General features: G+C 32.0%; 1 protein-coding gene across 1 annotated transcript; it reads right to left on the bottom strand.

Annotated features, from left to right (window-relative positions):
* Positions 1-9,993: 9,993 nt before the first annotated feature.
* Positions 9,994-12,080, bottom strand: LOC7458238 (protein SLOW WALKER 1). Its single transcript, XM_024594037.2, has one exon. It carries the CDS (start codon positions 11,925-11,927, stop codon positions 10,323-10,325), a length of 1,605 nt encoding a protein of 534 aa, XP_024449805.1. The 5' UTR covers positions 11,928-12,080; the 3' UTR covers positions 9,994-10,322.
* Positions 12,081-21,828: the final 9,748 nt, after the last annotated feature.

Below are 21,828 nucleotides of genomic sequence, written 5' to 3'. Positions count from 1 at the left end.
GCTATTTGTAACGTAGCTTCTTCGAGAACTCCTCTTAATTCAATCATTCTACCTTCCTAAATGACAATTTTATCTTGATAAAATCAAATAGGATAGGTGAGTATAATCTCAGCCAATCAACTCCCAGCACTATATTATTACATCTTCTCAACTTCAATGTCCTCAAGTCAGCCCTGAATTCATAATCTTGCATGAACCATATGAGCTCAGGGCTTTGAGCATCACACAACATCACATTGTCATTTGTTACTATAATTGCTAACACTATGGTTTTAACAATGGCAGCCTTAATTCCTTTAATCGCATACTCATCTATGAAACCGTGGGTGCTCCCAGTATTAATTAGGATAATTATTACCCTGACAACTCCTCTTTATCATAATTGTATCGTGAACATAGTTATCTGCTAGTGTATTTAATGATAATCAATATTCATTAACAGTAAAATTGCCTGCTATTTTTCCAATTCTATTTTCCTCCCAACATCTAAAAATTCTTCCATTTCTTCCTTTCTCCCCTTTATCATATGTAATCTTTTTGGACTACATTGATGACCAGGCATGCACATATCACTACATTTAAAACATAAGCCTAATTTTCTCCTTTATTTATGCAAAGTATCATAAAAATATTTTTTCCTTCGAGGTGCCTCAATCTTTAATTGGTTAGAAGACTTGGATGAAAAGTTACATGTTGGTCTTCCTATATTGAAAGGAAGGTTTGATCTTTGAACAATCTTATTTTTCTTGGCCATAGTATTATTAGACTCATCTTACTATTTTGCTTGCTCAAAAGATTACATCAAATAAAGTTTGTTTCAAAATCTTAAGCATCAGCTTGGTATCTTTCCTTAATCCACTAATGATTCTAGAAATATAATAAGATTCTAGTAGAGGAGGATTTAATGCATTCATCAAAGATTTTTATTCCTCAAACTTCTCCACATGATCTTTCACTCCATTATCTTGTATCAATTTGTTGAATTCCTCAACTATATCGTCTCTACTACCAAATCTTTTACAAATGGCCTTATAGAATTCATCCCAATTGGTCAGATATTCACCTGCATACATGAATTCCTCAAACCAAATCTCTACATTTTCATCCAAGTATAAAGAAGATATTGCTACCTATTTATAAATAGGCACAAAGTTTAGTTAGAAGAATTGTTAACACTTCCTTACCCATCCTCTAGGATTATCTCCTAGAAGGTTGGCAGATCCATTATTGGCAATGTTGGATTGTTTCTAGCCTTGTAGTGATCCTAGTTTCCCATATTTTCTCCACGGCCATGGCTTTTAAATCCATGTAGTAATATTTCCTAAGTGACATGAGCTCAAGTTTCATTATATTTGACAAGATTCTTGCGGAATTATCCCCAACTGTCTTTCCTACCATTTGATTAGCTAACAATGACTGGATATGGTTAGTTAGGGCTTCAATCTTCAAATTGATTTGATTAGATCTTTTATCTTGTTTTATCTACCTTGTTTATTTTATATCATTGTTTCTTGAATTTTTTGATGAATCCCTTGTATTTGTTCATCAAGTCTTTTACAATATTCTTTCACATTCATCATATTAATTTTCTTCACCATTTTCTTAAGCTTTAAACAATGCTAGAATCGATTAATGGTCGAGGATCAACTTTTATATCAATTGTTAGACCTTGGCCTTAACAAGTGAATGTTAGAAAGGAAGAAGAAGAAAGAAAGAAAGAAAGAAAGAAGGTCTAATATATAAATTGTTACTCCATTACTTGTTCATCATGCTTTTTGTTACAATGTTAAATACAAGGAATTCAACTAACTCATAACTTCCAACTAACTACTTATTCATCATATATTTTATTCTTTATTTACACATGATTATCATGTTACTTATTGAACTTCTCTTCCTACAAGCTTCCATGCCTTATCTTTCTACACTTCTCTAATAAGTTGTAACATTTTGCCTAATTTTTTATGGTTATAAGTAGTGGTTGCGGCGGTTGAAAGGGTTAAGCTAGGGGTTGTTACTAGTGCATCTGTTGGTGTAGGCTTGTCTTCAGCATAGTGGTTGTTCATTGGTGGGAGATTAGTTGATGTATATGTTTTGCATTGTTGGACAGTGAGTTTGGTGGCTGGTGGCTGGTGGTTGTGGGGGAAGATGAATAGTATGGGGGTGTGTTTGACTAAGGTGTAAAATTATTATTTTTTAGATTTTGATTGTAAACAAAAAGGCTAAATAAATTTACATTTTTATTTTTAGATCATTATTGATGGGGACCTCACAAATTCTAGATTTGTTTTAGGAACTGGCTTATGAATTATTTAATTGTAAGAACAATTAAAAGCCATGTTATGGTACCAAACCTGACATGGGACAAATAAAGATTTATGATAAATAAAAGAAGAAGAAATGATTAGAATTAGAAGGAATGGGTTAAAGAATAGAAAGAAATGAGTTGAAGAAAAAAGGAATAATAGGGGTCGAAAAGTTGAAATTCTGTAACTTTTTTATCAATTCATCATAATCTTAACATATTGTCAAAAATTACAAATAAATAGTAAAATCATAATCATAATCACATTTAGGATTAAAACCCACTAAATTATAAAATTTCAATAAAAGAACATAAATTAAAGTCTAATAATAAAACTAAATAAAATTCAATAACTTGGGCTTGGATATACTCAATCTCTCAACCAAAAAGTAATGAGTTGGGTTATCTTTATTGTCTTTGTCTATACACAAGCATGATTTATGACACATATCCTATGTCCCAACATATATGATTTGCGTTTCTTATATTCTTCTTCCATGTATTTAATAATTTCTCTTGCTCAACCAAATTGTTAGTTCTTTTCTTCTTAATATGTATTTGCATGTGTTGTGGACAATATAGTCTATTGTAAATATTGAAACTATCTATGAAGAATTGTTAAATTCTCTATCATAAAAATGCAAATCCTTGTTTGAATATCTTGAACACTTTTTTGGGACCCCTTCTAAAAAAAAAAAGAGGCTAAATATGGAAATTAGTTAGCTTGCAGAGTAAGTTCATTAATTTTCACTAATATATGAATGTAACTAAATGCTTCTTATGTCTTATTGGAAATATTTATTGGATTTTTTTTAATGCCTTACCTTTAGTTTGTTAAAAATTATGTTATACAAAGGTTTGTATTATACTTGCAAAAGCATGGTGCTTGTTGAGAAAGACAATTTTCTTCAATAAAGCTTAAAGTCTTAGGATATTGCTTAGATGTATATGTTCTACAAAGGTTTTTGGAACTTTGTGAACAACAACTAAATATTTCAGGTGACTTGGTTCTTACATACTCTTATCTTTGCTAAGTGTTTCATATGTTAATTACTTATTATTAATCCAGAAGAAGGCATCTTTAAGAGGCAATTCTTCTCAATCTTGATCTAGGGAACTAGGTTTCTTACCTTAAAGTTAACAATTATGCATAAAAATATAGTCTATGCATATTTTCATGTTGTATAATCACTTTGTTTTTTGTTCCCCCATGATTATCTGTAATGTTCATCAAATAGATGAGACAGAAAAAGATGTCACAAATAAAGAGTACATTAAGAAGAGAAATAAATATTGTTTATGTTAAATTTCATGAAAAACATAAACGCAGCGAAAACGGTAAATTTAAATTTTTTTCAGGAGTCTCAAGATCTTGTTAAATAGATTTAGAGTTGTTTAGGGTTTATACAAAAATTATTTGAAGATTAGATTTTCTTTTTGGCTTTGAATAATTGCTTTAATGTTGGTTTATCGCAAACCACAAGTCGTCCAAGTATTCGGCCTCTAACGGTAACCCACATAAACCACTTGTGGGAAATATCTTAAACCCTTTTAGGAAAGAAAGATTGTTATGTCTTTAAGTGTTAGCTCTTTTCTTTTGTGTTTTTAGGTATTTAGTATTGTACTATGCATTACTCTAAAAATAAAAGACATAGCATTTTTTTTATAGGAAAACTTGAAAATCCTATAAATAGCAAAATATCAATTTTCCCCTTAAATAATATCATATATATTATTTCAAGATAATTTTAGAAATTTATTCAATCAAATCTCTACATGATTTTTTTAGATCTAGAATTGTAATTCTCTATATAAATTGCATTTTAGTCCTTAATTTCTGAACTTATTTATAATCAAGTACACTCGATTAATTATCTCATTTTAATTTTTGACCAATGGTTCTTATGTGTGTGACCCACTAGGTTCCCTAATAAGTTAGTCAAAATATAAATCACAATCATAAATAAATTAAATAGATTAATTTATTATAAATTCAACAATTGATTGATTTATATTTAAAGATCAAGTTTAATGTCTAACAACCTGTTATGATCTCTTAAATATTAGAAAAGTCATAAGTCGTTTGACCTAACCTTTCACTAAGCAGTTTCTCAATGTAATTATTATCCCTTCATCAATAATATTTTGATTCTGATTTAGACAATATAGCATGAAGTGTGTCTACTTTGTCAAATCATATTTATTCTCAACATCATAGTCATTGATATTTTAAATAAGATTTGAAACTCTTTTCAAATCTCATTTCACCTTGTGCAAAGACTTGCAATTAATACTATTTAAGAACAAATATAACATTTTTCTTAATTCATCTAGGGTGATGAATTATCTCTTGATTACTCAAATACTTTCATATAATTATATGTTTGTCAAAACACTCCCTTAACTAAAAATCAAAGACACAAAAATTATCTTAAGATTGTATTTGGCAAACACGCCTTAAGAACACAAAAAACATTTTTTTCTTTGGTAAAAACTTGACTAACCAAACATGTCTTTATGGTTGGAATGGGCTCAACCTAGTCATATGGGTTGGGCCTCCAGGCCCGAAACCCAAGCCTAGACACAGAAATCAAAAGGGGCTTAGCCCAGCCATATGGGTTGGGCTTCCTAACCCAAAGCCCAAACCCATAAACATAACCCATAACAAAAACAGTACCAACAAAGATAAAACAAACATTTTTGCTTGAACTAACGAAGAACAATGAAGAACATCATTGAAGAATCCAGAATAATGGGTTCTAAACCAGACCATATATGATAAATCCAAAGGTATAGAGAGGTTCGAAAGCATGCAAGGATAAAAAAATTTGGCATCTATTCATTTTGATTATCATTGAATTGTTACGATTTGGTCAGAGAATGTTTCAGTTTAAAAATCAAAACTCTAAAATTAAAACCTTAAGATACATGTTATTGATGCAAAAGAAACCTAGATTGCTAGCTAAAAAGGTCATGCGGAGTGGCTAGTGCAAAGAAATGGACCAAACTGGTCCAAATCATGTAGTCAAGGCAATGTTCTACCTAAGAACATTGCCCTGAAAAAATACAGAAACCCTAAAAAAACCTAGAAATGATCTCAACCCAGAAACAACACAAAAACTTAGGAGAAACAACCTAAACCTAGCAACCAGGGCCCAAACATGTTCCTATAATTGCCTTAAACCGTCCACACAAAAAAAAAAAACAGAGATTAAGAGGAAAATAGTAAACACAACCTAGGCTACCAAAACATATATTTCTATGCATAAGCACAATTACATTGATCATCTTTCACATTTTTAACCCGGGGCTGATGATGTGCACCATGGGGATTATAATCCATCTCGTAAAGTTGAACCTAATCTACAAGAAGATTCAGATGGTCCAATAACAAGAGCGAGAGCGAAACAACTGCAAAGGGCCTTGATGAGTCAAATTGGAATGATTGAAGCTGCTTCGGAGTTAAAAGCTAGCAATTTGTTCGGAATTGATTCAAAGGTTCTTATTTGCCTACAATTAAAACTTGAACATGGAAAAAGCCCTTAATGGTTCTTTTGATGTTGGGCTACTTAAGTTTGGATTGATAATAAGAAATTGATGTTGTTTACGGTCAGAATAGTAGATGAATTTGAACCCGATTTTAAAGTCATCCATTGTATTTGAAGACAAGACTAATCTAGGTAGATTTCAAGTTCAGAAGGTGATCTTTCTAGATTGTCCAACCATGATTGCATTGGACTTTTGTGCAAGAAGTTATAGCCGTTTTAAATTTGATCTGTTTATGTGTCAATTAAGGTCAGAAAACGTGTGTTAGTTAAATTTATCTAGTTACTTTGTCAAAGTCTAATTTTTGAGCTTGACTTCTGTGATGTTGAATTTTCCTAACTATGGAGGGATGTTCCAATTATAAATATAGTATAGAATATGTAATAAACACTTTTTGCCAAGATTTGAAACTTAATTCAAAGAATTAAGAATTGTTCTTCCAAATTGATCTTTTGTGAAGAACCCTACCTGACTTATCACCCTTCAATCACAAAGAATGTGGCGTCGAAATTCTAGATTGATCTTTGTGGCATCCAGATCGACTTATCAAAGTATCAATCTAGTCTATCCTTCATCTTATTTACCTTAAAATCACTATAATCCAGCCTAAACACCAAAAGAAAGACAACCAACCATACTCATCTTTCATCCATTTTTCATCAGATTCATTGTTGCCGATTTTCGAATCATTCACGACACATCACATAAACAACATGCATTTGGCTTAGGCAACCTTATCAAAACACTAACAATAGTCTAAGAATAACATAAACAAGATAGCAATCAAGCTTCGAAACATGTTACCATAAAGACTTCAATGACTATCTTGAACATCAAAACTTGTTAAGAATGTATCTCAACCTAACATTTATCACCTAAAAGCAATCTTAAGCATTCAACTAAACTTTGAACAACACTTAAACAGACACACATACATACATACATATATGTACACACACACACACACACACACACACTAAAACATGCCCTAGTTAAACATAAAAAAAAAAAACAAATAAACAAACACCTATTGCATTTAAAATAACTAAAGGCTTTAAAAGAAAGCATAATAAACACTTAATGCAAAAGATAACAATGAAAACATAATGGAAAAGGAGGGGTGTGATCATTAAGATACACCCCCTCAACAAAGTTGAAAGCTTACCTTATCTAAAGATGTTGCCTCCTTGGTATCTTTCCTTGAGTTATGATGGTGTGTGGCAGTATAGTTGTGTGTCTAAGAATGGGTAGAGAGCTTGGTAACAATGGTGAGGATAGTGGTTCAAAGAGTAATCTATGTTTTTACTCTTTTTTCTCTCGTCCTCCCTCTTCTTCCTCTTTCTTCATGGCCTTTTGCATGAGTTTTTAAAAGGGCTATTGGGATCCCTTTTGGGGATATCAGTTGAACTATTCTCTCCCTTTGATGTAGAAGAATCAATCCAAACCATCCATTAAGATCAGGGGTCAGGCTTTGCTGTGTTTCAGAGCCGATAAAAGTGGGTACACTAGCAAGCCTAGCTGGTTAGGGCGTGGGTGGCTTCTTGTAGCAGCACCTTCCGGATTGCAAAAGAGCTTTTATTTTGTCTAGGTAAGAGTACAACATGCAGGATGTAGGGGTGCATTTATTGTCTTGTTCAGGGAAGAGATTAGGGTGATTTTGAACTTGGAAGATAGCAACAGAATAAGTCTTCTCGAATCTTTTAGGAAGGTATAAGATCTGCAGTAGCCAGGCAACAAGTCATCCGACCCCGAAGTTTAACGTCTTTTCTATTTTAGTTCTTGATTTCTGATTTATGCAAATTGATCTCCAATTGACTATTTAACTTTTAATTTTCTTTAATTTCATCCATGATTTCACCCAATTGAGTTTTGAAAAAAATTAAATATAGTTCTTTAAAATTTCAATCTTCTTAATTAAACCCAAATTAAGCTTTTAAACTTATTTTTCACCAATTAAATCTCTAATAAAATTGATTCGACCCATTAAAAATCTAATTAAGTTCTTATACTTAATTAATTCTTTTAATTTATGAGTGAATCTTATTTTAATTTATGCTGAAATGTGTACATTAACCATATTTTTAATCAAATTTTTCAACGATATGAGGATTTAAGTTCTCTTGATATCGAGGCAGATTTGGTGTTGATTGTGCGCAATTGGCACAAAAGGAACCGTATAAAGGAGAAACAATTTCTTTGTCCCATAACCAATCATTCAGGTCTCCACAACGATTTTGGAAATAGTAGAGCTATTTATATGCTGGTGCCATAGTGCATTAATATTGACGATGACAATGGCGGTGGCGGTGGTACATGTTGAAACTTTTGAGTCAGTGGTTGCCATGGAAGAATAGAAATCCTGGTGAGGTGCCAGATTTTTTCCAAGAAATACCATTTACTTGCTTATGGTCACCATGGGATCCTAGGACGGATAATTTGGAGACAGCCCTGCCCTTCAGATTACCTGCACCAAGTGATTGTTTTGAACTAAATAATTCAAACCTTGACATTCGAGGTTGTTCTCCCTCCGTCCTATTTGTTTTGGCGTTTCAAAACGTTTTTGAAAAAATATAAAAAAAATTATTTATTTTACTTCAAATTAATATTTTTTAGGTGTTTTTAGATCATTTTGATATGCTGATTTCAAAAATAATTTTTAAAAAATAAAAAAAATATTATTTTAATATATTTTTAAGTGAAAAGCATTTTTAAAAACAACCGCAACTACATTCTCAAAGTTGAAAAAAAATTTCCTAGTTTGATAAATCTAACTTTCCTAGTGCATTTTTTTTTAATTTTTTTTTAATTACAGATATCCAAACTAGCTTATACATACCAATCCTCTAAGATCCTTAGATTAACGATTAAACATGAGATTTGTAATATTTCAACTATTAATTTTCAAAGAACCAACTCAATTCTGACTAGTATACAAAATCGATTGCATTAGCATTGGAGTTAGCGCCGTTCATTAAAGCAGTCCACTTTCATTGATTGAATGTCCCAGGAGTGAAAATTACCAGGGCTGGTTTTCAATGCTCGGTGGTTTTTTAACCTCTTGGGTCTGCATTGAGTTTCATTTTGTTTTTTTCCCCCATGTTGAGAATGTAAGATGGTGCTCAGAACAATAGAACATTTGCTTAGGTCTGCATACGAGAAAGAGAGGACTGCTCTGAGACTCTGGGTAGTCCAAGGAAGTGCCATAATATAGAGGGAAAGAGTACGATGAGAATGGTTTAAGTGAAGAAGAGGATTCGATTAGTGGATCAGATGTATAGGATGCTCAAGATGAAGAGAAGCGAGATGAGGAGGAAGAGGAAGAGGCTCCTTTGATACATTTGCTTAGGACATCTTTCAAGCTCAGGTGATTGAAAATTTCAAGAAACGAAAACAGAGGCCAGAGAAGGAGAAGCAGAGGAGTTTCTGCTTTCTAGATTATCAGGTGCGAAATGCATTATGCTCGGCTAGGTGCAGCTTAATTCTTACTTTTTTAAGCTCCGTGCTGTGCATGCTCCAAGCAGGAAAAACACAATTTGTAATCTGTTTATTCTTCTCCACGCATCCAACAGGAAGGCCAGCGGCAGTATCAATAACAGCAAAAACGCCAGTAACATTCTTGTGGTTCATGGTTATCAAAGATGGTCAATTTCATTCTCATTTTACTTTTGGTTTCTATTCCCCTCTTAGCCATTAGCATCCCTAAGACTTGAAAAACAAAGTTGAAAAGATCATGAGCCTGCAATGCGATGCATTTCTCGACAGCGAGGCTGTGAAGACAGCATAAACCATTAAACCGAAACATGGCCAGCAAAAGACCAGCAACTTTAGTATCAGACAGAATCGGTCATCAGGTGCCAATAAAGAATAAGCAAAGCAGTTCTCAAACTAAAGCCGAGGACAAGCAACGAAGCAACCTGTACAGAAGCAAAATAGTACCCACGTTGAGGAGAATACACCTGTTGGTTTATATGTAGGCACCACAACAAACACAAACATCAGAATGCGAGGCATTTCTTCTCTGCCGAATTCATTAGGGTTGCGAGGGATGCCATGAAATCACGTTCTTGCCAAAAACATATATATATTAAAAAAGCACACTGAAAAAATATTGCAGTCATAAACTGCAAAACAACAGAGGTTCATAACCAAACAAAAAAGTTGGGTAGTTCCATGACTGAAAGAACCTTCAATATTAAATTTAGAATGAAACAAGGTTTTTTCGTCACCTCTCCCGCAGATATGTGGCGGGAAAGACATTCAATACAAAATGGATAAACACCATCTCGTGTAACTACAGTTACAATCAGAGCAAGAACACCATCGCCATTAAAACAAGGGTACTAATCTGAAAATTTGAGAAGAATTATTCGAATAAGAACATAAATGGCGCAAAATTGCAAAACTTCACTAATGACAACCTAAGCCAAGGTGTCAGCAATATCACAACACTAAATATAACCCCATTTAAGTTCTATCTTCTCCCGGCAATTCTCAATAAAGGAGAAATTATACCCTGTATCTCTTGTAGTGAATGTTGAATTCTGATCTCCTCTTCAACTGACCTTTTAAGGTTTCTAATATGACTTTTCAAAGCATCAGAAGCTCTAATATCATCAGCCCGCATTTCAAGTACCTTTTTAGTCAAGCCCATCAATAAACCTGAATGTCTTGGCATAGTTGAGTGCTTATGCAAGAAACCCAACAACAACCCAAGCTCCTCCTCATCCAAATTCACAACGCATTTCAATAACTTCCTCCTTGCCACCATTTCCTCCATCACAGCCACCACATTCTCTGGATTCTTCCCACTCAAAACTGAAACCAGCGCTTCTTTATGCCTAAACTTCTTCAACAACTTATCATGCTCCGACAATTTCACCTTCTTTGGCCTCATTATCAAATGATCCCCCTCATTTGGCTTCTCCCCTTGACTCCTATGAAAATACCTAAAATATGTTGGCCTCAAAGCCCGCCTCTGTGGTTCCTCTACACTGCCTAGCGCCCAAAAATTCCCTGATTTACTCTCTCCCACATCCTCCTTTCCTTTTCTCCTCCCAGCAAATATAATCCCATTGGAAGACCCAATGACCCTAGTCATACAATCCGGAGAAAACCCAATGGACATAAGCGGGGCAGGAAACCTCATGGAATGAGTAACCTTCATTTTTGCATAATCAAAAACCTTCATATACCCATCTAAAGCCACACTCAAAATCCTATACTGCAAAGCCTCCTCTCCACTCTCTTTCCCTACTTTCCCTACACAAATAGAAGTAACAGTCTTGTTATGACTCTCCATCGAATAAACCATCTTCCCTCCTCCAATCAAATCCCATATCTTCAAACTATTCCCTCCTGCAGTCGCAACCATTCCGCCTGAGGGCAAAAAAATCACATCCTCAACTGGCTTTCCATGATTCACTTCGATAACTGATTCCTTACTATCAACCCTCACATCCCACAGCTTTACAGTGTGATCATAAGACCCAGTAACAAATATCTCTCCATTAATCGGAGAGCAATCACCACACCTCGCATAGTCCCTGTGACCATACAAGTCCGAAACCACACTCTCTCCAGCAACATCCCAGTATTTAACAACAGAATCATCACCACCAGACACCAAATGTAGCTTATCGAGTAACGGGTACTTAACAAAACGAACAGGGCGCGTATGGGACTTCAGGCGACGAAGAGGGGTTCGTGTCTTTACATCGAATACCCGAATAAGGCCGGAGAGATCTGAGGCAGCGATCAGGGAGCCGTCGCAGCGGAAGGAGCAGGAGGTGACAACATCGGAGAAGGAGATGGTGGAGGTGGGAGAGAGCGTTTGGGAGGAGAAGAGAGTGAGGGAGGCGGAATTGGTGGCGGCAAATTGGTGTGGGGATATAGGTGAGAAATCAATGGAAGGGATGGAGGAGATGAGGTTTGAAATTTGGTGGGATTTGAAGGAAGACCAGTATTTGGATTCAGGGGTTTTCGATGGGGTTTTAGCTTTGGGTTTTAGCTTTGGTTTTGTAGGGAAGGTTTTAGAGATGGTGATTTCTCGGGGTTGTTCTACAAGAAGGTCTGCCATTGCAGATGGCTTTGCTTTTCTTTTAGGGTTTTAGCAGTGGTTTGCACATAGAGTTATACAATTGCTCGCAGCTAGCAGGCTGGCTGGTAAGATTACCCTTTAATTCTCCAATACCTAAGCTAAAATGCCAATACCCAAAAGCCCACAATTCTGTACCATAGCCCATGCTCAAGCTTTATTCCCTGTATTTTGAACAAAATTATAGCATAGTTCTTTATGTTAGAATACCTGTAGCAGGCTAATAATTCTAGCTAACTCACTTTATTAGAACAGGTTTCTCTTAATTCCACATGCATCTTTTATTAAACTAAAATACGACGGCAGTCCTAAGATTATTCTTCCAACTCTTGATCTTTGCTTTTGTTTCATAGTTGTCTCCTTTGTCATCATGTTTGTTCTAGAAATTTCGTTTAGCTTCTTCTTTTTTCTTTTCTTTTTTTGAATAATTTCTCACAACCTTCTGTCAATTTTCTTTTATCTATTAAAAAAAAAACCAAGAGGGGAGCTCGAGAAGGAACTTGCATTAATGGGAGAGTTGGATTTGCATAAATATGAATCTTTTTCTTTAATTTTCACTCTTTAAAAATCATATGTCATTTAGGTTCTCTTCTAATTGTTGATTTGATGTTTATTTTTTTTAAATTTGGTGTTTTTCTCCTAGATGAAATTATGCTTTTTATGTTCTACTAGCTTCTCTTTTTGGTTTTTAAATTTTAATTTCCTCCCAAAGCTTTTTTTTAATTGTTAGAAAAACTTATCCATGTTTTTTTTCATTTCCTAGATGTCCTTGACGCTACGTGGTATTGCTTGTTTTTGTGTTTCAAAAACGCTTTTGAAAAAATTTAATTTTTTTTTCTTTGCTTTAAATTAATATTTTTTTGGTGTTTTTAGATCATTTTGATGCGTTGATTTCAAAATTAATTTAAAAAAAAAAAAAAAACATTATTTTGATATATTTTTAAGTAAAAAGCACTTTGAAAAGCAACCGCAACCACACAGAGGCGATTCCTTTTCTTTCTCTATATTTTTGCTGCACTTTTATTTCTTTATTTCCATTGGTTTTTCTAAATAAGTTGTTTGATGCACATCTTATTTTGTTTTTCTTATTGATAAGTTGCTTTTTCTAGATTTTCAATTGTTACTCCTCTTTATAGTTGAGTAATAATGGAGAATAAGGAAATAGCTTGAAAAGATATGGTAGTCTTAACTGTTCACTTTCCCTCCCTTTATTTTATTAGTTCTTGATTATAGGCAAAAATTTAAATAATGAGATGTATTCAAATTCGTAAAAAATATAGAGCATAGAATTTGTCATGATCAATTTTTCACCCTCAATTTTTATATGTATCTAATTTATTTTTTGGTATTTAGTTTTTATTATGATGATAATATAAATAATAAAAAGAAAAAAAAGAGTTTAGGGAGTAAAATAAGAAGAAAGAGAGAACAGGAGACTAAGAAGAGTTGAGATTAAAAATAATAAGGAAGAATATGCAAAAGAGAAAAAAGAAAAATAAATAGGAGGATCAAGAAAAATTAGGGGTGTTAAAAAAAATTAGTTCATTTGTAATATTTATATTATTTGACTCGACCCAACTCGTCAAAGTCAGATAATGTGAATATTACAGATGATACTAGGTCTAGAAACCTAAGAAATTTATGTCAAAGATTGGGTAGTAGGTTGAGATTTTTGAAACTCAGTCAACCCGACCCAACATATATACCTTATAACAACAAACTTAATTTGTTGTTGTATGTTTTTTTTTTCAATTGATTCTTCCATTTTAGTCAATTGATTCAGATGATATATTAAGTATAAATTATTTGTTACAGTTTATAACAAGTTTTGTATAATTTATTGAGCCTAAATCTTAATTCTAATTAAGTTCAACCCATGAAAGTTGGCATTATAAGGCCCAACTCATGGATGTTTATAATATCCATAAGAAATTTAGCCCAACTTGATATATTGAATCCGCTTGGGATCCAAAAAAATGAAATGGATCAAGTTTATAATTTGTTAAATATTAGAAGTTGGGTTGGATATAATTATAGACCCAAACCTGACCCAACTATATCCATGAACATCCCCTTAGAAAAATTGAAAAATTATTGAAAGAGATCCTACACATTAACAAAAGAAAATTTAATTGAAAAATTATTGAAAGAGATCCTACACATTATTTTTGCAGTTTAGTTTTTCTTTTCATACAGAGTATCCTATACAATATAAATAAGAGACATCTAGAAAAAAAACGAGGGGGCATGAGAAAATCATTTAAAAAAAAAAGACACACTCTTACAAAGGATCCATTTAGCTTGTTAAAGCAAAGAAGAAAAAGAAGAACAAAAAAAAAATCCTTAGCCAAAAACACCAACATAGCCACACCCGATACAAATCAACCAACAATATTAATGGACTGATTAAGGATGCCAATTAGGCTAATGACGAGATCAATGGGTCAAGAAGCTTAAGAGGCACTCAATGGGCTTACTCATGATATTTAGGTCAAGTCAAGCTTTCAGACATCAACAAAGAATTATCAGGATTTTATTAATGTGATATATGCAAGAGTTAGACAAACTTAAGTCAATTTTGGGCTTATTAAGTTAATTTTGAGCTTATATTTTTTTAGTGTATAATTTTACACGAACAAGCATAATTTTTTATTCGACTGTTTGATTGGGCTGAAATTTTATCAAAAGATTTCAGAGGCCTAATTTTTATATAATTTTAGAATTTTATAGTGATCAGAATTGTGAATTTTGAGGCTAAAAGTTATGAGTAGATCTTAATTAATTTAATTTACATACAAGAGGGGCATGATCTATCTACAACATGGACCTAATTATTTTTGCAATGGTGGGCTATCCAAATAGAGTAGGTGACAACCTTGATTAATCAAGTTTTTCCATATGTTTTATTGATTCAATTTAAGTTTAGGAGTCTTTATTGTGTGTGAAAAAAATTTATAGCAGCAAAAAAGTTTATATTAGATAAGTTTGACAGCTTAAAAATTCTTATTTAATATGAAAATACAGTTAACAAGGAGTCCATGTCCTATAAGGAAACCAAGGGGCAACAACAAGCTTATTTTAAAGGTTTTCTTATCATTCCAGGACATTATTGATGATTTTAGGCTTATTTTTTCTAATACATAGTTTTATGCTAACAAATATAACATTTGATCTGACCATTGAAACAGGCTAATATTTTTTTTCAGAAGAGTACAAAGCCTTATTTTATATAGGGCTAAAATTCCATAGCGACCGGATAACTAGAATACCTTGTGATAAGATCCAAAAGCTACTATACAGAAATTGCATTATTTTCCTAGGTTGTTTAGGATTATTTTTTCTAATAATACTCATTTAATATTTTTCCAGTCTTGTTTAGGGTATTTTTACCTAGTATAAATAGGTTGTAATTAGATAGTAATTAGATTTTTCCTTTTAGGTTGGTTATTCATAATTATTATTATATGTGTGAGGTTTGCTTTTACTTTTGGTTCTTCAAGAACTTTTTTTAGACTTATCAAAGATCAATTGTCTTTGTGGTGTTCTTCCTTATACTTCTTGTTCGTGATTCTTTTATAATTATTGATTTTCTTAGGGTATTAGGTATCTTAGTTTCAAATATTGATTTTGGGTTTATTTGGACACACTTAGGTTTAGGTAAGTCTAAAGTTGTGAAATCATTAACTATTAGTTAGTTTGTGTCAATAAAATTTTTCTTAGTTTAAGACTATTAGTTTTAATTGAAATCATTATTCTAGTGTTAGTTTGAGTTTATTATAGTCTTATTACATTAGTTTCTTGCTTTTACATTCATTTTTTACGTTTTCATTTGTATTTGTATTTGATTCATTTTGTTATTGTTTTCATATTCGTATTTTATTTTCTTTATAGTTTTTGGATGTTTCTTGCTCCTTTGAATCCAAAAATATGAGGTTAACATTGTGAAGTTTTATTTTTTTATTGTTAGACATTACTTAAAGGATTGAAAAGATGAGTATGAGAGGTAAAAGGTAAAAAGATGAGCATATTATTGTGAAAAGCTATATTTGATTGAAACATGAAAGAAGTGATATCTATTTAAGTGTATAGATATAAGAGAGTGTTTGAGGATATATTTTATTGTTTCTCAGACTCTAACAATGTCTTCTAAAGATGCATCATCACCACCAAAATATCATACCTTTTTTATACATGTTATACAACAACAATTGGAAAGGGTGGAATTAAAGTTTAAGAGAGTTTTTGACAGATTAGAGAGGCATGCGAATAAGATTAAAAACCTATGAGGAGGAACAAATTATAAGGGTCTAGAGGTTAAAAAGCTAGAAAGGCATGTTACACCACCTATAAATGAGTTTATTGATGATAACGACGACGAGGGAGCTAAAGATAGGTTTCGGCAGCCTAAAAACCAAATGGCTAGTGGTTTTTGTCAAGGTGATCAATTCAGCCATAGGGGTGAAATTTGAGATTTTAGGTATCACAATGGCTTGGATAAAAACTTGGGCAGTATTGAGATGAAAGTTCCAGCATTTCAAGGTAGAAACAATCCTGAGGCTTATTTAGTGTGGGAAAAGAAAATTGAGTTTATTTTTCATTATCATAACTATATGATGGTGTTTGCAATAACTAGTATAAACAAAGTTGATTATTTAGTGGGATCAACTTATATTGGGTAGAAGGAGAAACCATCATAGACCTATTCTTACTTAAAATGATATAAAAATAATCATGAGGAAAAGATTTATTCTGAGACACTACCACCGAGGTTTATATCAAAGGTTGCAAAGTCTAACTTAGGGGTTTAAGAATATAAAGGATTATCACAAAAAGATAAAAATCGCTATAATCAGAGCTAAAGTAGTGAAGGACATATAAGCAATAATGACAAGATTTCTAAATGGATTGATTCACGATATTGTAAATGAAGTAGAATTACAATATTTTATTGAGTCAGAAGAGATGATACGTATAGCTATAAAAGTTAAAAGGCAACAAAAATGTAAGAGTAGTAAATGACAAGTAATTCAGGTTCTTTCTCATCATGGAGACCAAATTATATGAGAGAGATAGGGCTGCTCAAACCAAGCCAATTATAAGGTCGAACCTTCTAAGGCAAAAAAAAAAAGAAGGTTGTTGCTAATTCTAAAGGTAAATTTGATATTCAACCTACTCGTAACCATGATATTAAATGTCTTAGGTGTTTTGGGGTTGGGCACATAACTTCTCAATAACTAAATAAGAAAGTTATGATTTTAAAGGATCACAGTGAAATTGAATCAGAAAGTGATAGATCTAAAGATGATGAGATGCCACTACTTGATAATTGCAGTGATAAGGATGTAAAGTATCTGGTTGAGGGTGAATTGTTATGAATTTGGTATGTATTTAATGTTCAGATCAAGAAATATGATGTGAAGCAGCAAAGAGATAATATATTTCATATAATATGTCATATCAGCAACAAAGTATAAAATATGATTATAGATAGGAAGAGTTGTGTTAATATTGCTAGTACTATATTTATTATGAAATTGAATATGAACACCATTAAATATCATAAACCTTATAGGCTTCAATGGTTGAAAAAATATGGTGAAATAAAGGTTACAAAACTAGTTTTGGTGTCATTTTTTATTAGGAAGTATTCTGATGAGGTTTTGTATGATGTAGTTTCTAAGCATACGAGTCACTTGTTATTAGGATTTTTATGGCAGTTTGATAGGAAAATTATATATGATGGGTTTAGGAATAGATATACTCTTGTAAAAGATAAAAATTTCATCACACTTATATCATTATTATCGAAACATATCTACAAAAACCAATTAAAGTTAAAAGGAAAAAAAAAAGGTAGAGGGGAGTGAAAATACAAGAGAGACTGTGAGTTTAGAGAAAACCATGGGAGCCATATAGAGAAAAAAATAACAGATTCAACTAAAAGAGGAAAAGAAATAGTTTTAGTCGAGAGTAGAGGTAAAACACAAGGAGAGAAGAAAAAAATGATGAAAAAATAAAAGAGTGTGAAAAAATAAATAAGAATCTAAGTTTTTATGCAAAGAAAAACGAGATCAAAATTGTTTTTTATTCTAACAAGTCGATGATTGCACTTTTATACAAAGAGGCTTATTTTAACACTACCAAACTTGATCATTATCTTCCTAGTGTGGCTGTTTCTTTATTGTAGGAGTTTAAAGATATGTTACTCAATGAGATTTCTAGTGACTTACTACCGATAAAAGGAATCAAAGATCAGATTGATCTTGTACCCGACACTATGATTCCTAACTGACCAGCCTATCGAAGTAATCCAAAAAAAAAAAACAAAGAAACTTCAAAGGCAAGTTGAGGAGTTGATGTCAAAGAGGTATTTAAGATAAAACATGAGTTCAGGTGTTGTTCTAGTGCTATTTGTGCCTAAAAATGATGGAACTTAGAGGATGTGTGTTGATTGTTGCGCTATCAATAATATTATGGTAAAGTATAAACATCATATCCCTAGGCTTGATGATGTGTAGATGAATTACATGATTATTATGTATTTATGAAAATTGATTTGAAAAAAGGATATCATTATATTAGAATGAAAGAGGGTGAAAAAGGAAAAACTGCTTTTAAGACTAAGTATAGTTTGTGTGAATTATGCCTTTTAGTCTTATTAATGCCCCTAATGCTTTTATGAGATTGATGAATTATGTGCTGCTTGTATTTATAGGTAAATTTGTAGTTATCTATTTTGATGATATTTTGATATATGATAGGAGTTTGTATAAACATATTAAACATTTACATAATGTTCTTGATGCTTTGCATAAAGAGTTGTTGTAATGCTAATTTGAAAATGTGTACTTTTTGCATCGAAAGAATTGTGTTTCTAGGTTATGTTGTTAATGCAAAAGGTATTGAAATGACTGAGAAAAAAGTTAAGTCTATCCAAGAATGGCCTACACCTAAATTGATCACTAAGATAAGAAGTTTTCATGGTTTGGCTAAATTTTATAAATGATTTGTTAAAGACTTTAGTACTCTAATCGTATCTTAACTGAAATTGTTAAAAAGTCAGTAGGTTTTAAATGAGAAATTCAACAAAATAATGCATTTAAACTTCTTAAAGAGAAGCTTTGTTCAACACCTTTATTAGTTTTACCTGAATTTACAAAAAAACTTTTAAGATTGAATATGATACCTTAAGAATAGGTATTATAGCCATTTTAATGCATAATATATGACTTATTGCCTAATTTAGAGAAAAGCTCAATAGAGTAGCATTGCATTAAATTACCCTACTTACGATAAGGAGCTTTATGCTTTGGAGAAAACTTTGGAGACTTAGCAGCATTACTTATGACTAAAAGAATTCATGATTTTTTTGGATCATGAATCGTTGAAATATCTGAAAGGACAAGTTAAGTTGAACTGGCGACATGTCAAGTGGGTGGATATCATTGAAATGTTTCTGTATGTGATCAAATACAAGCAAGATATGGAAAATATAGTGGTTGATGCATTATCGCAAAGATATATTCTTCTTTCTACTATGAATGTGAAATTTTTAGGATTTAAATATATGAAAGAATTGTATACCAATGATAGTGATTTCACTAATGTGTATGTTGCTTATGAGAAGTTAGTGTTTGGAAAGTTTTATAAACTTGATGGTTACTTATTTGAATATAATAAATTATGTGTGCTTGGTAGTTTTATGCATGAATTGTTTATTCGTGAAGCTCGTGGAGGTAATTTAATAGGGAATTTTAGTGTTAAAAAGGCTCTAGATATTTTGCAATAATATTTTTATTGGCCTAAGACAAAACGTGATATGCAAAAAGTGTGTGATAGAAGCATTGCATGTAAACAAGTTAAGTCTAAAGTCTTACTACATAATTTGTATACTTATTTGCCTGTATATAAGGAACCTTGGATAGATATTTCTATAGATTTTAATTTAGGGTTACCTAGGTCAAAAAGGGGTTGATATTCTATATTTATGGTTGTAGATAAATTTTATAAGATGATGCATTTCTATCATGTCATAATATTGATGATGCAACCAATATAATTGATTTGTTCGTTAAGGAGATAGTATGGCTTCATGGGGTTCCTATGAGCATAGTTTTAGATCACGATGTCAAGTTTCTTAGTTATTTTTGGAAGGCCTTGTGGAGAAAGTTGGGAACTAAGTTATTGTTTTCGATTACTTGTTATCCACAAATAGATAGACAAATGAAAGTAATAAATATAACTTTAACTATGTTTTTATGTGTTGGCACTCAAAAGAATCTTAAGAATTAGAAAGACTAATTATTATTTATTGAGTTTGCTTATAATCAAAGTGCACATTCCTCTAATGATTATTTACCATTTGAAACTGTTTATGGTTTTAATATGTTAACTCCATTAAATTTGATTTCTTTACCTAGTGATGAAAAAGTTAGTCTTGATAGTAGTAAAAAAGCTCAAATGATGAAGGCACTCTATGAGAGTGTTCAACAACGTATAAAAAAGAAAAATGACCAATATGCAACAAAAGCTAACAAAGGGAGTAAACATGTTATTTTTTAACCAAGTGATCGGGTTTGAGTGTATATACGCAATGAGAGATTTTCAGCCCATAGGAAATCAAAGTTGTAAACAAGAGATAATCCATTTCAAATTCTAGAGAGGATCAAGTACATTTCCAATGAATATGATGTTAGTTCTACTTTTAATATTTCTAATCTTTATTTGTTTGATGCATGTGATGATTCAAGATCAAATTCTTTTGAGAAAAGAAGAAATGATGCAAATTAGCCTACAACACCGAGGGATTTACTAGAGGTGCCAATTGGGCTAATTATGAGATTAATAGCCAACAAAATCAAAGAGATACTTATTGGATTTATTCAGGATATTTAGGCCAATTCAAGCTTTCATATATCAATAAAAAATGATTAGGCTTTAATTAATTCGATGCATCCAATAGTTGGACAAGCTTAGCCACTTTTGGGCTTATTTTTCATAATATACAATTTTATGCTAACAAACATAACTTTTGATTCAACCATTGGATCAAAATAAAAGTTTCCCAGAATATTCCAGAGGTCTTGTTTTATACAGGTTTAAAATTCAATAGTGATCGGGTATCGAGAAGGCCTTGCTATAAGCTCTAGTAGCTATTATGCAATAATTGCATTATTTCCATAGTTGGTTTAGGATTTTATTTCCTAATTGCATTGGTAATCTTTTATTATTTTTCTAGCCTTGTTTAGGATGTTTTACCTAGTATAGATAGGTTTATTTAGCTTGTAATTAGGTTTCTTCTTTACATATTGGATTATTTTTAGAATGTTATTGTGTGTGTGAGGACTGCTCATACCTATTGGTTCTTTATTGAATTGTCTTGAACCTATCAAATATTAATTATTGGTTCTTTATTGAATTGTCTCAAACAGTACACAAAGGTCTAGTCTTGTACCCTCTGAAATAATATGTTGTCAAACTCTATTTGACTAGAAACTTTACCAAAATATAGTTTCATGTGTCTAGTATCTCCCCGTAAAATTTCAGATCGTTTCAATGTAAGGTTTGAGAGATATACATGATTGCGTAAACTGATTAGCAGACATTTTAAGGCCAAATTTGGACTTGACTTGGTTCGTATCATCCTCCTCTTCTTTAAAAACATTAGACCTTGAATCTGTATCATGAAAAAATCTTCTAAAGTAAAAAAATCAGTATCAAACGGAAGAATAACATCATCATTAAAACAAAGAAAAACTTTATTAGCAAAGAAAGTCCCTCTAATATATAAGCTCTCATTTTCAATCATTTTCGCCTTCTTCAATTTTAGTTGCTCCTCATATATTTGTTTAGGTGTCAAAGATACAAGAGTTATAGGTCTTCC

The sequence above is a fragment of the Populus trichocarpa genome, chromosome 2 (assembly GCF_000002775.5).
Source record: "Populus trichocarpa isolate Nisqually-1 chromosome 2, P.trichocarpa_v4.1, whole genome shotgun sequence".
NCBI lineage: Eukaryota > Viridiplantae > Streptophyta > Magnoliopsida > Malpighiales > Salicaceae > Populus > Populus trichocarpa.
This window is presented reverse-complemented; position numbering and strand designations above follow the sequence as displayed.